The sequence below is a fragment of the Canis lupus genome, chromosome 25 (assembly GCF_048164855.1).
Source record: "Canis lupus baileyi chromosome 25, mCanLup2.hap1, whole genome shotgun sequence".
NCBI classification, from domain to species: Eukaryota; Metazoa; Chordata; class Mammalia; order Carnivora; family Canidae; genus Canis; species Canis lupus.
Window position 1 is genome coordinate 38,494,555 of NC_132862.1, and position 13,684 is coordinate 38,508,238.

The window sequence follows — 13,684 nt, forward strand, 5'->3', positions numbered from 1 at the left end:
GCTCCCCCAGACCTGCCTGAGGCCCCCCCCCGCCCCCCCCACCCCACACACGCACCCCCAGGTTCCAGGCGGGGCTCGGGCCCACCCCGAGGCTGCCCAGGTGCCCATCACAGAGCCTGGACGGCAGGCGGGGATGAGTTCCCAGAGCTGAGGCAGGAGAAGGTGGGCTCTGTCTCAGAATGAGGGGTGTGAAGGTAGCAGCACGGCTACCTGGGAGACTTCTCGGGTCCTGGGGCCGGTGTCAGATCTCCTGGAGGAAGACAGCAGAAGTAAACCCCGGGCCATGCCTCATTCCCCTTGCGTCTGTGACCAGGTCCAGAGTGCCCAGCCACCACGCTTCCTTGGCTCATCTCCTCAGTCTCTTTCTGCCTCATCCTACCCTTCTTTCCCTACCCCCCTTGTTTCCTGTCATTTTTAGCTTCAGATTTTTAGCGCGAGATCTTCTTCCCCTGCCTCCTCTCCTCCACCCAGCTTCTATCCTCCACCACCACCTCCACCCTCCTTCCCCTACCCCCACCATGCCCCAGACCTGTCCTTTCTGGCTGATCTACAGATGTGTCAGATGTGGCTATCCGCCCCACACGGGCCTCTTCCTTCCTTTCCCTCTCCTAATGTATTCTCCTAAGCCTTTCCTCACCCCTTTCCAGGCCCCTCTGGTCATCTCTACTCACCCTGAGACACACACCCTCCACCAGACTCCTAAGTCTGTCTTTCCAGGGGTTCTCCTTGCTATATCCCTTCCTCAGCCACCTCCTCAGCGAGCAACTTCTCTTGCCCTGACAGACCCTTGGCCTCCTCCTCCTGCCTCTCCATCGGCTTCCTTACTATCCTGGGAGGCGGGAAGAGCTACATAGATGTCTGCTCCAGTTCTGAGTCATGCTCAACCTCAGCCTCCTGCTCCTGGGTCTCCTTCAACCTCTGACGGATCTCATCAGCATCGGCCCGCTCCTCCTCTTCATAGAAATCTTTATCCAGGCGTTCGAGGTGTGCTATCTGCACCAGGGCCTCCTGGCGGTAGTCAGCCTCATCTGTACATGGGTTGTCCAATAGCACCAGGGCTCGCAGCTTGGGCAGGTCCCGAAGCTTGGCCAGCTCCTCCAGGTGGGTCACCATGTTGCCCCTGCCAGTGTGGTCAGGAGGGATTTACCCCGGGAGCATAATGGGTTTGGGGGCCCCTCCACTGCCGGGAATAGGGCCTCTGGGGGACTCTCCCACTGGGTTCCAGTTTCCCTAGAAACTGCTAGGCATAGCCAGATAGCATGACAGAGCCAGGGCTGTCCGACCTTCCTCCACTCCTGCCTCTCCCCTTCCAGGAAGCTGTGAGAGCCACAGTGTGTTCTGTAACACACCAGTGTGCTGATCATAGTTCTCCTTCTGCAGCCACAAAGCTGGGTCACAGCCCTGTCTTGTAGTTGGAGGGATGGGGAATCTCCCTCCCAGGGTCAGACTTCTTCTCTGTCAGTCGTATCTAAGTCATATCAAAGGTTAGAAAGGAGGCCCCAGGCCAGTGGAGCAGGAACTAGATCTAAGCTCAGAAAGGTGGGTGCTGTGTTGGTGCTCCCCTCAGAAAGGAGCCTAGGGTTAGGGATGGTCTGAGGCCTCCTGGCCTGAGGAACAAGCTTCATCTAATGTGCCTCATTGTGCAGTATGTTTCTTTTCATGTTCTTGCCTCATGCCTTTATGAAATCAGATTTTTTTTTTAAGGTTTTATTTATTTATGAGAGAGAGAGAGGCGCAGAGACACAGGCAGAGGGAGAAGCAGGCTCCACGCAGGAAGCCTGACATGGGACTCGATCCCAGGTCTCCAGGATCAGGCCCTGGGCTGAAGGCGGCGCTAAACCGCTGAGCCACCTGGGCTGCCTATGAAATCAGGTTTAATCGTTTCCGCCTTAACCTCAATAGAGGTGACTAAACCTCATGAAGAGTTTATCACCGGAGCGCTCTGTGCACTCTGTGCTGGACTGTCCTGTGCTTTGCAGGGCGGGGGGCTTAGTATCTTTGGCCCCAGAGGCATTTCCCAGTCATTGAGATACCTCTTTCCCACTACCCTTACTTCCAAACAACCCCAGTTAGCAGCCACTGAAGGCTGGGGCAGGGTGGGGAGGGGTCTCTTATCTCTATCTGGACCATCAATAAGAAAAGAGCACTCCCCCAACCCTACCCAACCAGAATGGCAGAACTAATTAGCAAAAGATCGCTCTAAGAACCATGGCAAGAACTGGGAGCTTCAAGGTGTAACCGTCTCTCCCTACTTGGAGGTTATCTTTCCATTGCCAGCTTTGAGAATTTGACTAAGCAGGCAATTTCCTGACATCTTACTTAAAGAAACATGCATAAAATCCTCCATCAGATGAAGAAAATCCCCCAGATCAATCCTCAGTGGCTTTCTATCTAAAGATTTTCTCTCAAATACTCGTCTCTCCTCAAATAGGAGCACATCTTGTGTTTTATATCAGTAAGGGAGCCATCTTCTCAGGAGAAGAGAGGCAGGAAATGGGAAGGAGAAATAGGGGTCCAGGAGATGTATTAGGGCAGTGGAAATTTACATGGAATAGGACCAAGAAAAGAGAATTGGAGCCAGACTGCAAGTCCCTTGAGAATGAGGACCATCTCTGGCATATAGCGTGTTCTCAATAACTGTGGGTTGATTGAATAGAGAATCAGAGAGGGATGCCTGGGTGGTTCAGTGGTTGAGTGTCTGCCTTTGGCTCAAGTCATGATCTGAGTCTTGGAATCGAGTCCTGCGTCAGGCTTCCTCCAGGGAGTCTACTTCTCCGTCTGCCTTATGTCTATTCCTCTCTCTGTGTGTCCCTCATGAATAAATAAATAAAATCTTTAAAAAGAAAATTATAGCAGAGAACTTCTCTAGTCTGGAGAAGGAAACAGCCATCCAAGTCTAAGAGGCACAGAGAAACCCCCCTCAAAATCTATCTCTTACGAATAAATAAATAAAATCCTAAAAAAAAAAAAAAAAATCAGGGATCCCAGGCTATACACAGTCAGGAAAGGAGGGGTAAATATCAGGTTGGAGAATGAGGTGAGAATCTAGGAGTGGACTAGGATTGGGGGTTTGGAACCAGGGAAGAACACGAGGTCAAGAGCTTCTCCTGGTCCAGGGCAGGAACAAGGTGGGACCTGGAAGGGGTGCCTACCTCAGGTTGAGATACTGCAGTGATGCCATTTCCTTGGAGAAGCCACTCAGAGTTTCAATCTGGTTGTCTCGAAGATGCAAGGTAGTGAGATTGCTTAGGTTCTCCAAACCCTCCACCTTCTTCAGCATGTTCTGGGCCTAGCCCCCAGGATACAGTCCATGGATTGGGAAAAGGTGGTAGGGACAGGGAAGAGAAGTCAAAGATGCAGGAAACTTAAGAGTGGAGATGGAAGGGTGAAGGAGGGGAGTGAAGATGGGTAGAGATGGGTGTAAACAGTAAAGAAGCCTAGGAGAAGCTGCTGGTCCAGAGAAAGGCAGCAGTAACCCCCTGCTGCTCATCCCATCAAAGCCACCTCTGATTCAGGAGGAGATGCTTCAAACCACCCGGATGCCCAAGAACCCTCACTGCTCCACTGAGGAGGAATGCCTTCAGCACCATCCTAGAATGAAGAAGCTCACAAGTCAAAAAGACTTAACATTTCAGTGGCTCCCTTGGCTTGATATCTGTACCTGGGTTATGGCAAATTATGCTACAACCTGTGTCAAAACAAATTGTCTCTATTCTCATGTATTATGCATTAGCAGCCCTGCTAGGTAGTAAGGATCTTGTCTGTTTTAATTTTGCATCCCCACAGCATCTGGCACCAAGTGAGTGCTCAATAAATGATAATGATAAATGAACCAAATGATCGTGATGATGATGGTGTTAGTAGAGCCTACTAGAAGCCAGGCATCCTGGCCCCCAGAACACCACCCTTTTCCCTACACCAACCACCCTCTAACCCAGCGAGCTACCAGGTAGAGGTTCTTCAGCTTAGGAAGATTGATTCCCAGAGTGCTCTCCAGCTGGTTCCCCCGAAGCTCCAGTGTGTGCAGGCTGAGCAGCTTCTGGGGGTCCAGACCTGTCACCCTGCGGATGCGGTTCCCTAAGGAGCAGGAGAGTGTTAAGAACTCAGAGGACCGCTTCAAATGTTCAGCAGCAGAGCCTGAATGTTGGGAGCCTCTGCATCATCCTCTCCCTCCCATATGAGGTGGCTATGAGGAGGGACAGCTCCAGACTTAACACCTCTGGGGCCCTGGGGCACTCCTTCTCCTCCCTCAAATCTTGGCTCAGATGTCAGCTTTTCAATGACCCTTGTCCTAACCAACCTGTTTGCAGTTGCTACCTGTGCCTATCTCTAGTCCCTTTATCCTAATCTATTTTCCACCACACATATCTCCTCTTAACATACTCTATAGATTTACTTAGTTATTACGTTTACTGATAGTTGTCTGTCTCCCCCTGACTAGAATGGAAGCTGTATGAGACTAGGGATTTTGTTTGTTCACTGCTACATCTCCAGCACATAGAAATGTCATAATGGAGCATAAGGACTGTCTGAATGAATGGATGGATGGATGGAAATTGCTGTGTGGCACAGCCAAAGACCACACTGCCCACTTCTGTTGGCCCCAAGCTAGGAAGGAGAGAACCTTGTGTAGCCCAACTTAAGGACCTACCTTTGAGATCCAGGCTGCCCAGACGAGGGTGAGAGATGCCCTCAGTGTCAGTGATCTGGTTATGGGCAAAACTGGCAACCTGCAGGTAGGGCAGTTCATTCAGCTGGGCACTCCGCAGATTGTTGCCATCAGCCTTGAGCCAGAGCAGGTGGGTAAGGTAATTGAGTGGCGACAAGTCTGTCAGGTGGTTCTCAGAAACATCCACATAGCGCAGATGGATGTAGGAACGCAACAAGTAGATGTCTGTCAGGTCCCTAAGAGATGAAGGAGGCCAGAGTTAGGGTTAAGTACCCAGTAAGGAGCAGAGGTGCTAAAGCAGAGGACAATGTGGAGATGGAGAAGAATGGGTGACTGATGGGAGTGGTGAGGGAGGAGGAGAGAAGATAGGTGGGTTCTTAACAGTGATCAGGGGCATATGTCTGCAAAGAGCCGAGAACTGACATTCTGATGGACAATTGAAGGAGTCCAGTAGGAATTCCCCAGGCTAGCTCTAATGTGGGGAGTCACAGGGCTCTGGAAAAGCAAATTCTATCCTTCCCTTCCACTGGCCAGAGTAAGAGAGATCCAAACTCCCAGCAGCAACACCCAGGAATGAGGGTGAGAAAGGAGATTGGGCCCTACGACGGCAGCCTGGTCCTCCATAAGCGCACCTCTCTTTAACCTCCAGCTTGACATAAGCATGAGCCAGTCCATTGCCTGTCTTACAGAGCAAAGAAAGCCCTTCCTTCAACATGTCCTCTGTGAGTGGCGTGGGCATCCACTGCAAGAGGAAGTGGAATCAGGCATCCCCTTCCAGCCCAACCCCATCCCTTAGCCTTAGGACCCCACCAATTCCAGGATTTCATGCTCTCACTTCCTCTGAGTACTCCTCTCCCTCCTTCTTGTAGTCCTCCCACTCCTCTGTTTCCTTCTCATCATCTTCCTTTTCCAGATCATCCTGATCTGGCTCGAAATCTTCCAGGTCTTCATCTGACATCTTTCTTCTCTGCTGACGACTCTGGAGTAACAGATCAAGCTCAGTGCCCCTCCCAAGAAAGAATGTCTGTCTCCTCGGCTCTCTGATCCCTTGCCTCCATTGACGGGATACCCTTCCCATCCATCATCCCTGACCTCCTCCCAACTGCGTTTCTCTCCTTATCCCTGCGAACACCTCATTTTGACTCCCAGCCTCCACTTCTGATGTCCCACCAAGGACTTCTGTCCCTTCAGTACGCCTTTCCAGGCCTTTCCAGCCCTCCAGCGGGGCTCCAACTGTCTCATTGTAGCTCCGCCTCCCTGCTTCTTGGCCTTCTCCTCCCCAGTTCTTCCCACCTCCTCCTTAAGCCACGTTCCCCTACCAACCTCCTACAACCCTCTCCTCCTTTCTATTCCTAACTCATGCTCCATTCATTTCTTTTTTACTTTCCCACCCTAACTAGCCCCATTTCCCTGTCCCCTCTGGGGCACCAGACTGACGCAGTCTCCAACCCTCCCACCCAATCCTTCGCAGAGGGGCGCAGACCCTGGCTCTGCTCCGCTAAAGGTGAGGTTCCGGAGAGGGTCTTGGCTCTGACTGGGAAAGGTTGTTTTGGAAGAGGGGAAACGCTCAAGGAGGCGTTGTGTACTGCTGTTATGGCAACGAGGGGGCGGGACACTTGGCTACTTCTTTGGGGCAACCGCTGAGAGGAGGGCCTCGAGGGGCCCGCGACAAACTGAACGGAAAATCCGCCCCAGAGCAAGCGGACCTTTAGTCGCCGGGTAAAGAGGCCAAATTCCCAATCCGATTACAAGCGTTAATTGGCAGGTAGCAGGAAGCAGTGGGTGGGGCTTGGAACTGAGAAGTGGGAGGGGAGATGGGTGGGGCTATGCGAAGTCACTCCAGACGTTAAAGGGACCGCACATCCTCAAAACAAAAGTATTGTGAATTCCAAAGAAATATGCTCTGAAGCTAAAGGGGGAAGAGGAGCAAGAAATCCCAAGGTACGTGGTCTGGTTTCTACTCCCACCCCAGCCTTGCACTCAGTTGATCTTTGGAAGGTGGCTTGGTGGAGTGGAAGGAGCCCAGGCCAATGTACCTTAAGACCTGGGTTGAAGTCTTGGCAGATCTGCAGTTCACTAGCAGCTTACCTAAGACTACTTTCTCATCTGTAAAATAGGCTTAGCTACACCAACTGAGGGGTATGAGTGCGAGCGTAATCTATGCTAGTACATTGTAGATTGCTAAACCCAATCTACAATGGGTTGGGTTGTAGATTGCTTCTCACTTTTCCTCATAACTTGGACTAGTTTGATACAAACTTCTTGGGGGTGCTAATAAGAGAGAAAATCCAACAAGTGCCCAATGAAAAACTCTTCATCCAACGTTGTTATATAGACAACAAGACCTGATAGAGCCATGCCCAGGCACTCAGGTCTGTGTGACTTGTTGAAAGAGATGAGAAAAAAGTTAAGATTCAACAAATATTTCCAGAGCATTTGTGTCAGATACTGTATGAGATGCTTTCACAAGTGATTTAATTTTTACATCAATCCTGTGAGATAAATACTTGAAAGAAGAGGAAACTAAAGCTCAGGGCAGTTAATATTTATGACACAATTCCTGCCGGGAGAAAGGAAGACAGTACCAATCTTTTTTAAAAAATATTTTATTTATTTATTCATGAGAGACACAGAGAGAGAGAGAGAGAGAGAGAGAGGCAGAGACACAGGCAGAGGGAGAAGCAGGCTCCACGCAGGGAGCCTGATGTGGGACTTGATCTGGGGTCTCCAGGATCACACCCTGGGCTGAAGGCGGCGCTAAACTGCTGAGCCACCAGGGCTGCCCCAAGACAGTACCAATCTTATGGAATCTAATATAAATAAAACAATTAGGCAACAAGGTAAGAAATCATATGATTGTTAAATTGTGTGTTACAGATATTATAAAACACGCAAAGTGATCTAATGGAAGATGTGGTGGGCTGGAAATCAGGACATGTTATCTCCTGCCCTGTCCAGCTTGGATAATACAGACAAATCTGTTTGAGGGACGCCTGGGTGGCCCAGTTGGTTAAGCGTCTGTCTTCTGCTCAGGTCGTGATCTTGGGGTCTTGGGATCGAGCCCACAGCAGGGACCCTGCCTCTCCATCTCCCCTGCCTGCCTGCTCCCCATGCTGTGCTCTCTCTCTGTGTGTCAAATAAATAAATAAAATATTTTTTAAAAAAATCTATTCACTTGATATCATGGAACTAGTAGGGGCTGTAAAGTCAGACACACCAGGTTCAAAACCCACTCTACCATTTAATAGCTATGTGTTCCTCAGCAGGTTATATGATTTTACTGAGGTTTAATTTTCACATTTGTGAAATGGGGATAAACATGTCCACTTCCAGAAGAATTCTTAGAAGGTTAAAAGAGACAATAGGGGGAAACCGCCTTATACTTAGTTGACCCTCCTCAGCCAGGATCTCCCTGCCCTCCCCACTTCCCGCCTGTTTCCTCAGTCCTGGGATTGTTCTGTGGAGTAAGACAGTAAACATGAAAACACTCGAGAAGGTTAGAAATGCCGGTGCCAATAAATGATACCATATTACTGGAGTGGGAAAGGAAGAGTCCATGTGGTTTGATGTAGCCAAAGGGAAAGGATGTGGTTTTTCACTGGCCCAGAAGAAAGAAGAAGACCTATTAGGTGGGAACAAAAAGCCATGACAGAAAGATTGGGGAAGTATCACTGAGCATACTTTTATTAAGCACTTTCTCTGTACCAGGCTGTAAGTACTGGGCACTCAAAGACAGTAAAACGGTTCTCGTCATCTAGAGCCTTACAAGCCACTGACTGGGTTAAGTAAACGAGTAATTCAATATAATGAGACAGATGTTATAATAATGATACCTGACACTTACAAAGCTTTTACTGAGTGCCGGGGGATAATTTTATAGTACATGTATCTAGATAATATCATATGTTCAGGGCAGAGATTCCAGACAGAGGAAGCACTTTTCATAAGGCCTAGCGGAGAAAGAGCCCAACTGGTACCTGTGCAAAGAAAGTAGGTAGTTCTACTGGATGGAACAGTAGATATGCTTACAGGGATGAGGCAGGAGCTGCAAACAGAGCTGATCACACTAAGGCTTTTATCCTAAAAACTGTGAGGAACCACTAGAGGTTTTATTTTGTGTTTCATTGACGAGGATTGAATCTACACTGTGTAATGACAGCTAGATGCCTACATCCTCTTTGATGACATCCTTTCCTCTAGAATGGTCTAGGTAGAATTTCCTGGAATTATAAAAGTAATATTGAATTAAACTTAAAATGCAAATACTAGAGAAGTGTATATAGTGTACAAGTCCATGAACTCCATCCAGCATCACTATCATTTATGAATAAAGATATGGATTTATTTATTTTTTTTTAATTTTTATTTATTTATTTATGATAGTCACAGAGAGAGAGAGGCAGAGACACAGGCAGAGGGAGAAGCAGGCTCCATGCACCGGGAGCCCGACGTGGGATTCGATCCCGGGTCTCCAGGATCATGCCCTGGGCCAAAGGCAGGCGCCAAACCACTGCGCCACCCAGGGATCCCAAGATATGGATTTTTTTAAAGACAAAAATGCTATCAATCATACACACTGTTCAACAGGATTATTTTCATTTAATAATATGTCTTGGACATCTTTCATATCATTGATCATATATCTACCTCTTTCTTTTTGATAGTTGCCTATTATATGGACATATGGTCATTTTTAACTATTCCCTATTGCTGGATATTAACTTTATTATTTTTTTTAAGATTTATTTATTTATTCATGATAGACATAGAGAGAGAAAGAGAGAGAGAGGCAGAGACACAGGATGAGGGAGAAGCAGGCTCCATGCCGGGAGCCCGTCGTGGGACTCGATGATCCCGGGACTCCAGGATCGCGCCCTGGGCCAAAGGCAGGCGCCAAACCGCTGAGCCACCCAGGGATCCCCTGGATATTAACTTTAAAAAATTGTCAACATTGGGGCACCTGGCTGGCTCAGTGAGTAGAACATGAGACTCCTGATCTTTGGGTTGTGAACTTGAACCCCATGTTGGGGGTAGAGTTTCCTTTGAAAAAATGCTTTTTCAAGTTGTTTTTCATGTTACTGTGAATCATTAATTTTTTAATTGATGTTTAGGAGCTCTTTATGATTTGGAGACTGTGGCAGAAACTGCCAGTTGCTTACCTATTATTCAGTCTACCCTTCTTCCTTACTAACTGAACTGTTTTTAAGCGGCATTATTTTATTTTTTAAAAAAAGATCTTCTGGGACACCTGTGTGGCTCAGCGGTTTGGCACCTGCCTTTGGCCCAGGGCATGGTCTTGGAGTCTCAGGATCGAGTCCCACGTCTTCTGGGGGGCTCAGTGGTTTGTGATCCCGGGTACCCAGGATCGAGTCCCACATTGGGGTCCCCACAGGGAGCCTGCTTCTCTCTGCCTAAGTCTCTGTCTGTCTCTCTCTCTCTGTGTCTCTCATAAATAAATAAAATCTTTAAAAATACAGTAAAATGAAATGTAGAATGCAGTGGCTTTTAGTATATTCAGAGTTGTGCAACCATTACCACAATTTTAGAACCTTTTTGTTACCCCAAAAAGGAACCCGATGTCCCTTAGCCATCATGTTCCTCCCCTCTCCCCACTCACCTCTGCCCTGGTAACCATTAATTTATGTCCTGTCTCTATAGATTTGTCTATTTTGTGTATTTTATATAAATGAAATCCTATAACATGTGGTCCTACGTGACTACCTTCTTTCACCTTAGCATTGTATTTTCTTTTTTTTTTAAAAGAATTTATTTAGTCATGAGAGACACAGAGACATAGGAAGAGAGAGGAGAAGCAGGCTCCATGCAGAGAGTCCGATGAGGACTCAAACCCAGGACTCCAGGATCACGCCCTGAGCCAAAGGCAGACGCCCAACCACTGAGCCACCCAGGTGTCCTAGCATCGTTTTCTTTCTTTCTTTTCTTTCTTTTTTCTTTCTTTCTTTCTTTCTTTCTTTCTTTCTTTCTTTCTTTCTTTCTTTCTTTCTTTCTTTCTTTCTTTTTCTTTCTTTTCTTTCTTTCTTTCTTTCTCTTTCTTTCTCTTTCTTTCTTTCTTTTTTTCTTTCTTTCTCTTCTTTCTTTCTCTTTCTTTCTCTCTTTCTTTCTTTCTCTCTCTCTTTCTTCTTTCTTTCTTTCTTTCTCTCTTTCTTTCTTTTCTTTCTTTCTTTCTTTCTTTCTTTCTTTCTTTCTTTCTTTCTTTCTTTCTTTCTTTCTTCTTTCTTTCTTCTCTTTCTAAAGATTTATTTACTTATTCATGAGAGACACAGAGAGAGAGAGAGAGAGAGAGAGAGGCAGAGACACAGGCAGAGGGAGAAGCAGGGTCCATGAAGGGAACCGGATGCGGGACTCTATCCCGAGTCTCCAGGATCATGCCCTGGGCTGAAGGGGGCGCTAAACCGCTGAGCTACCCGGGTTGCCCAGCATCATATATTCAAGGTTCCTCCATGTTGTAGTATCTACCAGTATTTCATCCCTTTTGAGAGCTGAGCAATGTTCCATTGTATGATTTATACCACATTTTATTTTTTCATTCATCAATTGATGGATATTTGGGTTGTTTCCATTTCTTGGCTATTATGAGTAATGCTGTTATGAACATTCATATACAAATTTTTGTGTGGCCATATGTTTTAATTTCTCTTGCTTACATACCCAATTAATATCAATACAAAAATAATACTTTTAGTATCAAAATATTGAATTCTATGCTATAATGAATAGATTCCAAAGGAGGACATAATTCTTTGCCACAGAGATTTCATTCTGAAATATTTACAGTATCAAAATATTCATTCAGTCAACTACATGTTGAGCATTTGCTATGTACTAAGCATTTTGCTAAGAGCCTAATGTTATATGCAAATCCTCAGAAGGAAACTATTTCATTTGAACAATCTATTACAGGAGTGCCTGGCTGACTCAGTTGGTAGAGCATGTGACTCTTGATCTTGGAGTTGTGAATTCAAGCCCCATGTTAGGTGTAGAGATTACTTAAAAATAAAAAATAAAAAAGTTTCAAAAAAGTGAAAAATCTATTACAAATACAACCTGACCTCAGGCATTTCAACTTAGTTTATTGGCAATTTTTTCCTTACAGGTAGAACTGTAAGGAGTGGAATTGCTGGGTCATATGGTAACACTATATTTAACTTTTTAAGGAACTGCCACATTGTTTTCCAAAGTGGCTGCACCATTTAACATTTCCACCAACAGTGTTTGAGGGTTCTAATTTTGCCACATCCTGGTCAACATTTATTATTATCTGTGTTTTTGATTCTAACCATCCTAGCGGCTGTGTTGTGGTATTTTCTTGTGGTTTTGATTTTCATTTCTCTGATGGCTAAAAATATTGAGCATTTTTTTATGTGTTTATCAGCCATTTGTATATCTTCTTTGGAGAACTGTCTATTCAGACTGTTTATTTTTTAACTGGGGTTTTCAGTCTTCTCATTATTAAGCTAACAGAACTTTTATATTACTGGGGGCAGCATTGTACCCAGCTAAAAAAATATTTCTCAGCCTGCATTGCTGATAGGTCAATGATATTATTAGTGAAAGTCACTGGATGAAACTTCTAGAAAGTCCCTTTTTCCTCTCCCTTTCTCTTACTGTCTAAAACAGGATGTGGTGGCTGCCATTCTAGCAACTACATGGGACCGTAAGATGATGGCAAGAACATAAGCCACATGCTAAAATGCTAGAACAAATATAGAGAGCAGCATATGAAATATAAACTATCACGAAGCTCTTATACTAACCCTGAACTGCCTCTGGAGACTTAATTTTATAAAAGAGAAAATAGGTTAAGCCACTGGGTTTGGGGGATCTATGTTGTAGCCAGATGCAATTCTTACCTGATTATAACCAATTATCTCAAAACGTAGTAGCTTGAAACAACATTCATTATCTCAGTTTCTCTGATCAGGAATCCAAGAATGGCTTAGCTGGGCTGCATCCAACTGTTGGCTAGGGCTGCAATCATCTGAAGGCTTGACCGAGGCTGAAAGATTTGCCTCCAAGGTTCATCCATGATATGACAGCTGGCAAGATAGTTCCTTGCCATATGGCTTCTCTATAGGGCCACCTGACTGTCTTCACAATATCACAGCTGGCCTCCCCCAGAGCAAGGGATCCAAGAGAGAAAGAGGCCAAGATGAAAGTCTCTATAGGGCCACCTGACTGTCTTCACAATATTGCAGCTGGCCTCCCCCAGAGCAAGGGATCCAAGAGAGAAAGAGGCCAAGATGAAAGCCACTATGCCTTTTATGACAGTCTCCAAAGTCACATACCACTACTTCCACTTTATTCTGTTCTTTAGGAGCTAGAGCCACCCAGGTGCTCTATACCTTATTATTTCTAATAATAAAATAGATAGCCTGTCTATTTAATAGAGAGAAGTGGAGGATTCGATAAAGTTTAAGATGGTGGGTCACCTGGGTGGCTCAGTGGTTGAGTCTGCCTTTGGATTGAATCATGATCCTGGAGTCCTAGGATCGAGTCTCCCATTAGGCTCCCCAGAGGGAGCCTGCTTCTCCCTTTGCCTGTGTCTCTGCCATACTGTGTCTCTTGTGAATAAATAAGTAAAATCTTGAAAGAAAAAGAAAGAGAGAAAGAAGAGAGAAAGAAGGGTGAAAGAGAGAGAGAAAGAGAGAAAGAGAGAAAGAAAAGAAAGAAAGAAAGAAAGAAAGAAAGAAAGAAAGAAAGAAAGAAAGAAAGAAAGAAAGAAAGAAAGAAAGAAAGAAAGAAGGAAGGAAGGAAGGAAGGAAGGAAGGAAGGAAGGAAGGAAGGAAGGAAGGAAGGGAGGGAGGAAGGAAGGAAGAGAGAGATCTATTTGGAGGTAGAATGGATTACTCTCTTTACTGGGAGGCCAGTGAGGAAAAGTGTCATTGAGGGAGAAAAAAATGACAAGGATGACCCCATGGGTTTCTGGTTTGAACATCTGAATGGTGATACAGAAGAAAAGCAGAGTTAGGGGGAAAGATACAGGATTTGGTTTTG

The 13,684-nt window shown here is 46.0% G+C and overlaps 1 protein-coding gene across 4 annotated transcripts in view; it reads right to left on the reverse strand.

Annotated features, from left to right (window-relative positions):
- Nucleotides 1-30: 30 nt before the first annotated feature.
- Nucleotides 31-13,684, reverse strand: part of LRRC23 (leucine rich repeat containing 23) — a 15,988-nt gene continuing 2,334 nt past the window's right edge. Inside the window, exons 1-8 of one of the 4 annotated variants that reach the window (XM_072799225.1) lie at nucleotides 6,376-6,512; nucleotides 5,505-5,648; nucleotides 5,302-5,411; nucleotides 4,652-4,905; nucleotides 3,947-4,077; nucleotides 3,153-3,289; nucleotides 826-1,120; nucleotides 31-250 (exon numbers count right to left, since the gene is read on the reverse strand). In XM_072799225.1, the coding sequence (XP_072655326.1) occupies nucleotides 847-1,120; nucleotides 3,153-3,289; nucleotides 3,947-4,077; nucleotides 4,652-4,905; nucleotides 5,302-5,411; nucleotides 5,505-5,627 (1,029 nt within the window). In that variant the 5' untranslated portion in view covers nucleotides 5,628-5,648; nucleotides 6,376-6,512 and the 3' untranslated portion in view covers nucleotides 31-250; nucleotides 826-846. The other 3 variants (XM_072799226.1, XM_072799224.1, XM_072799227.1) reach the window with 3 other exon arrangements.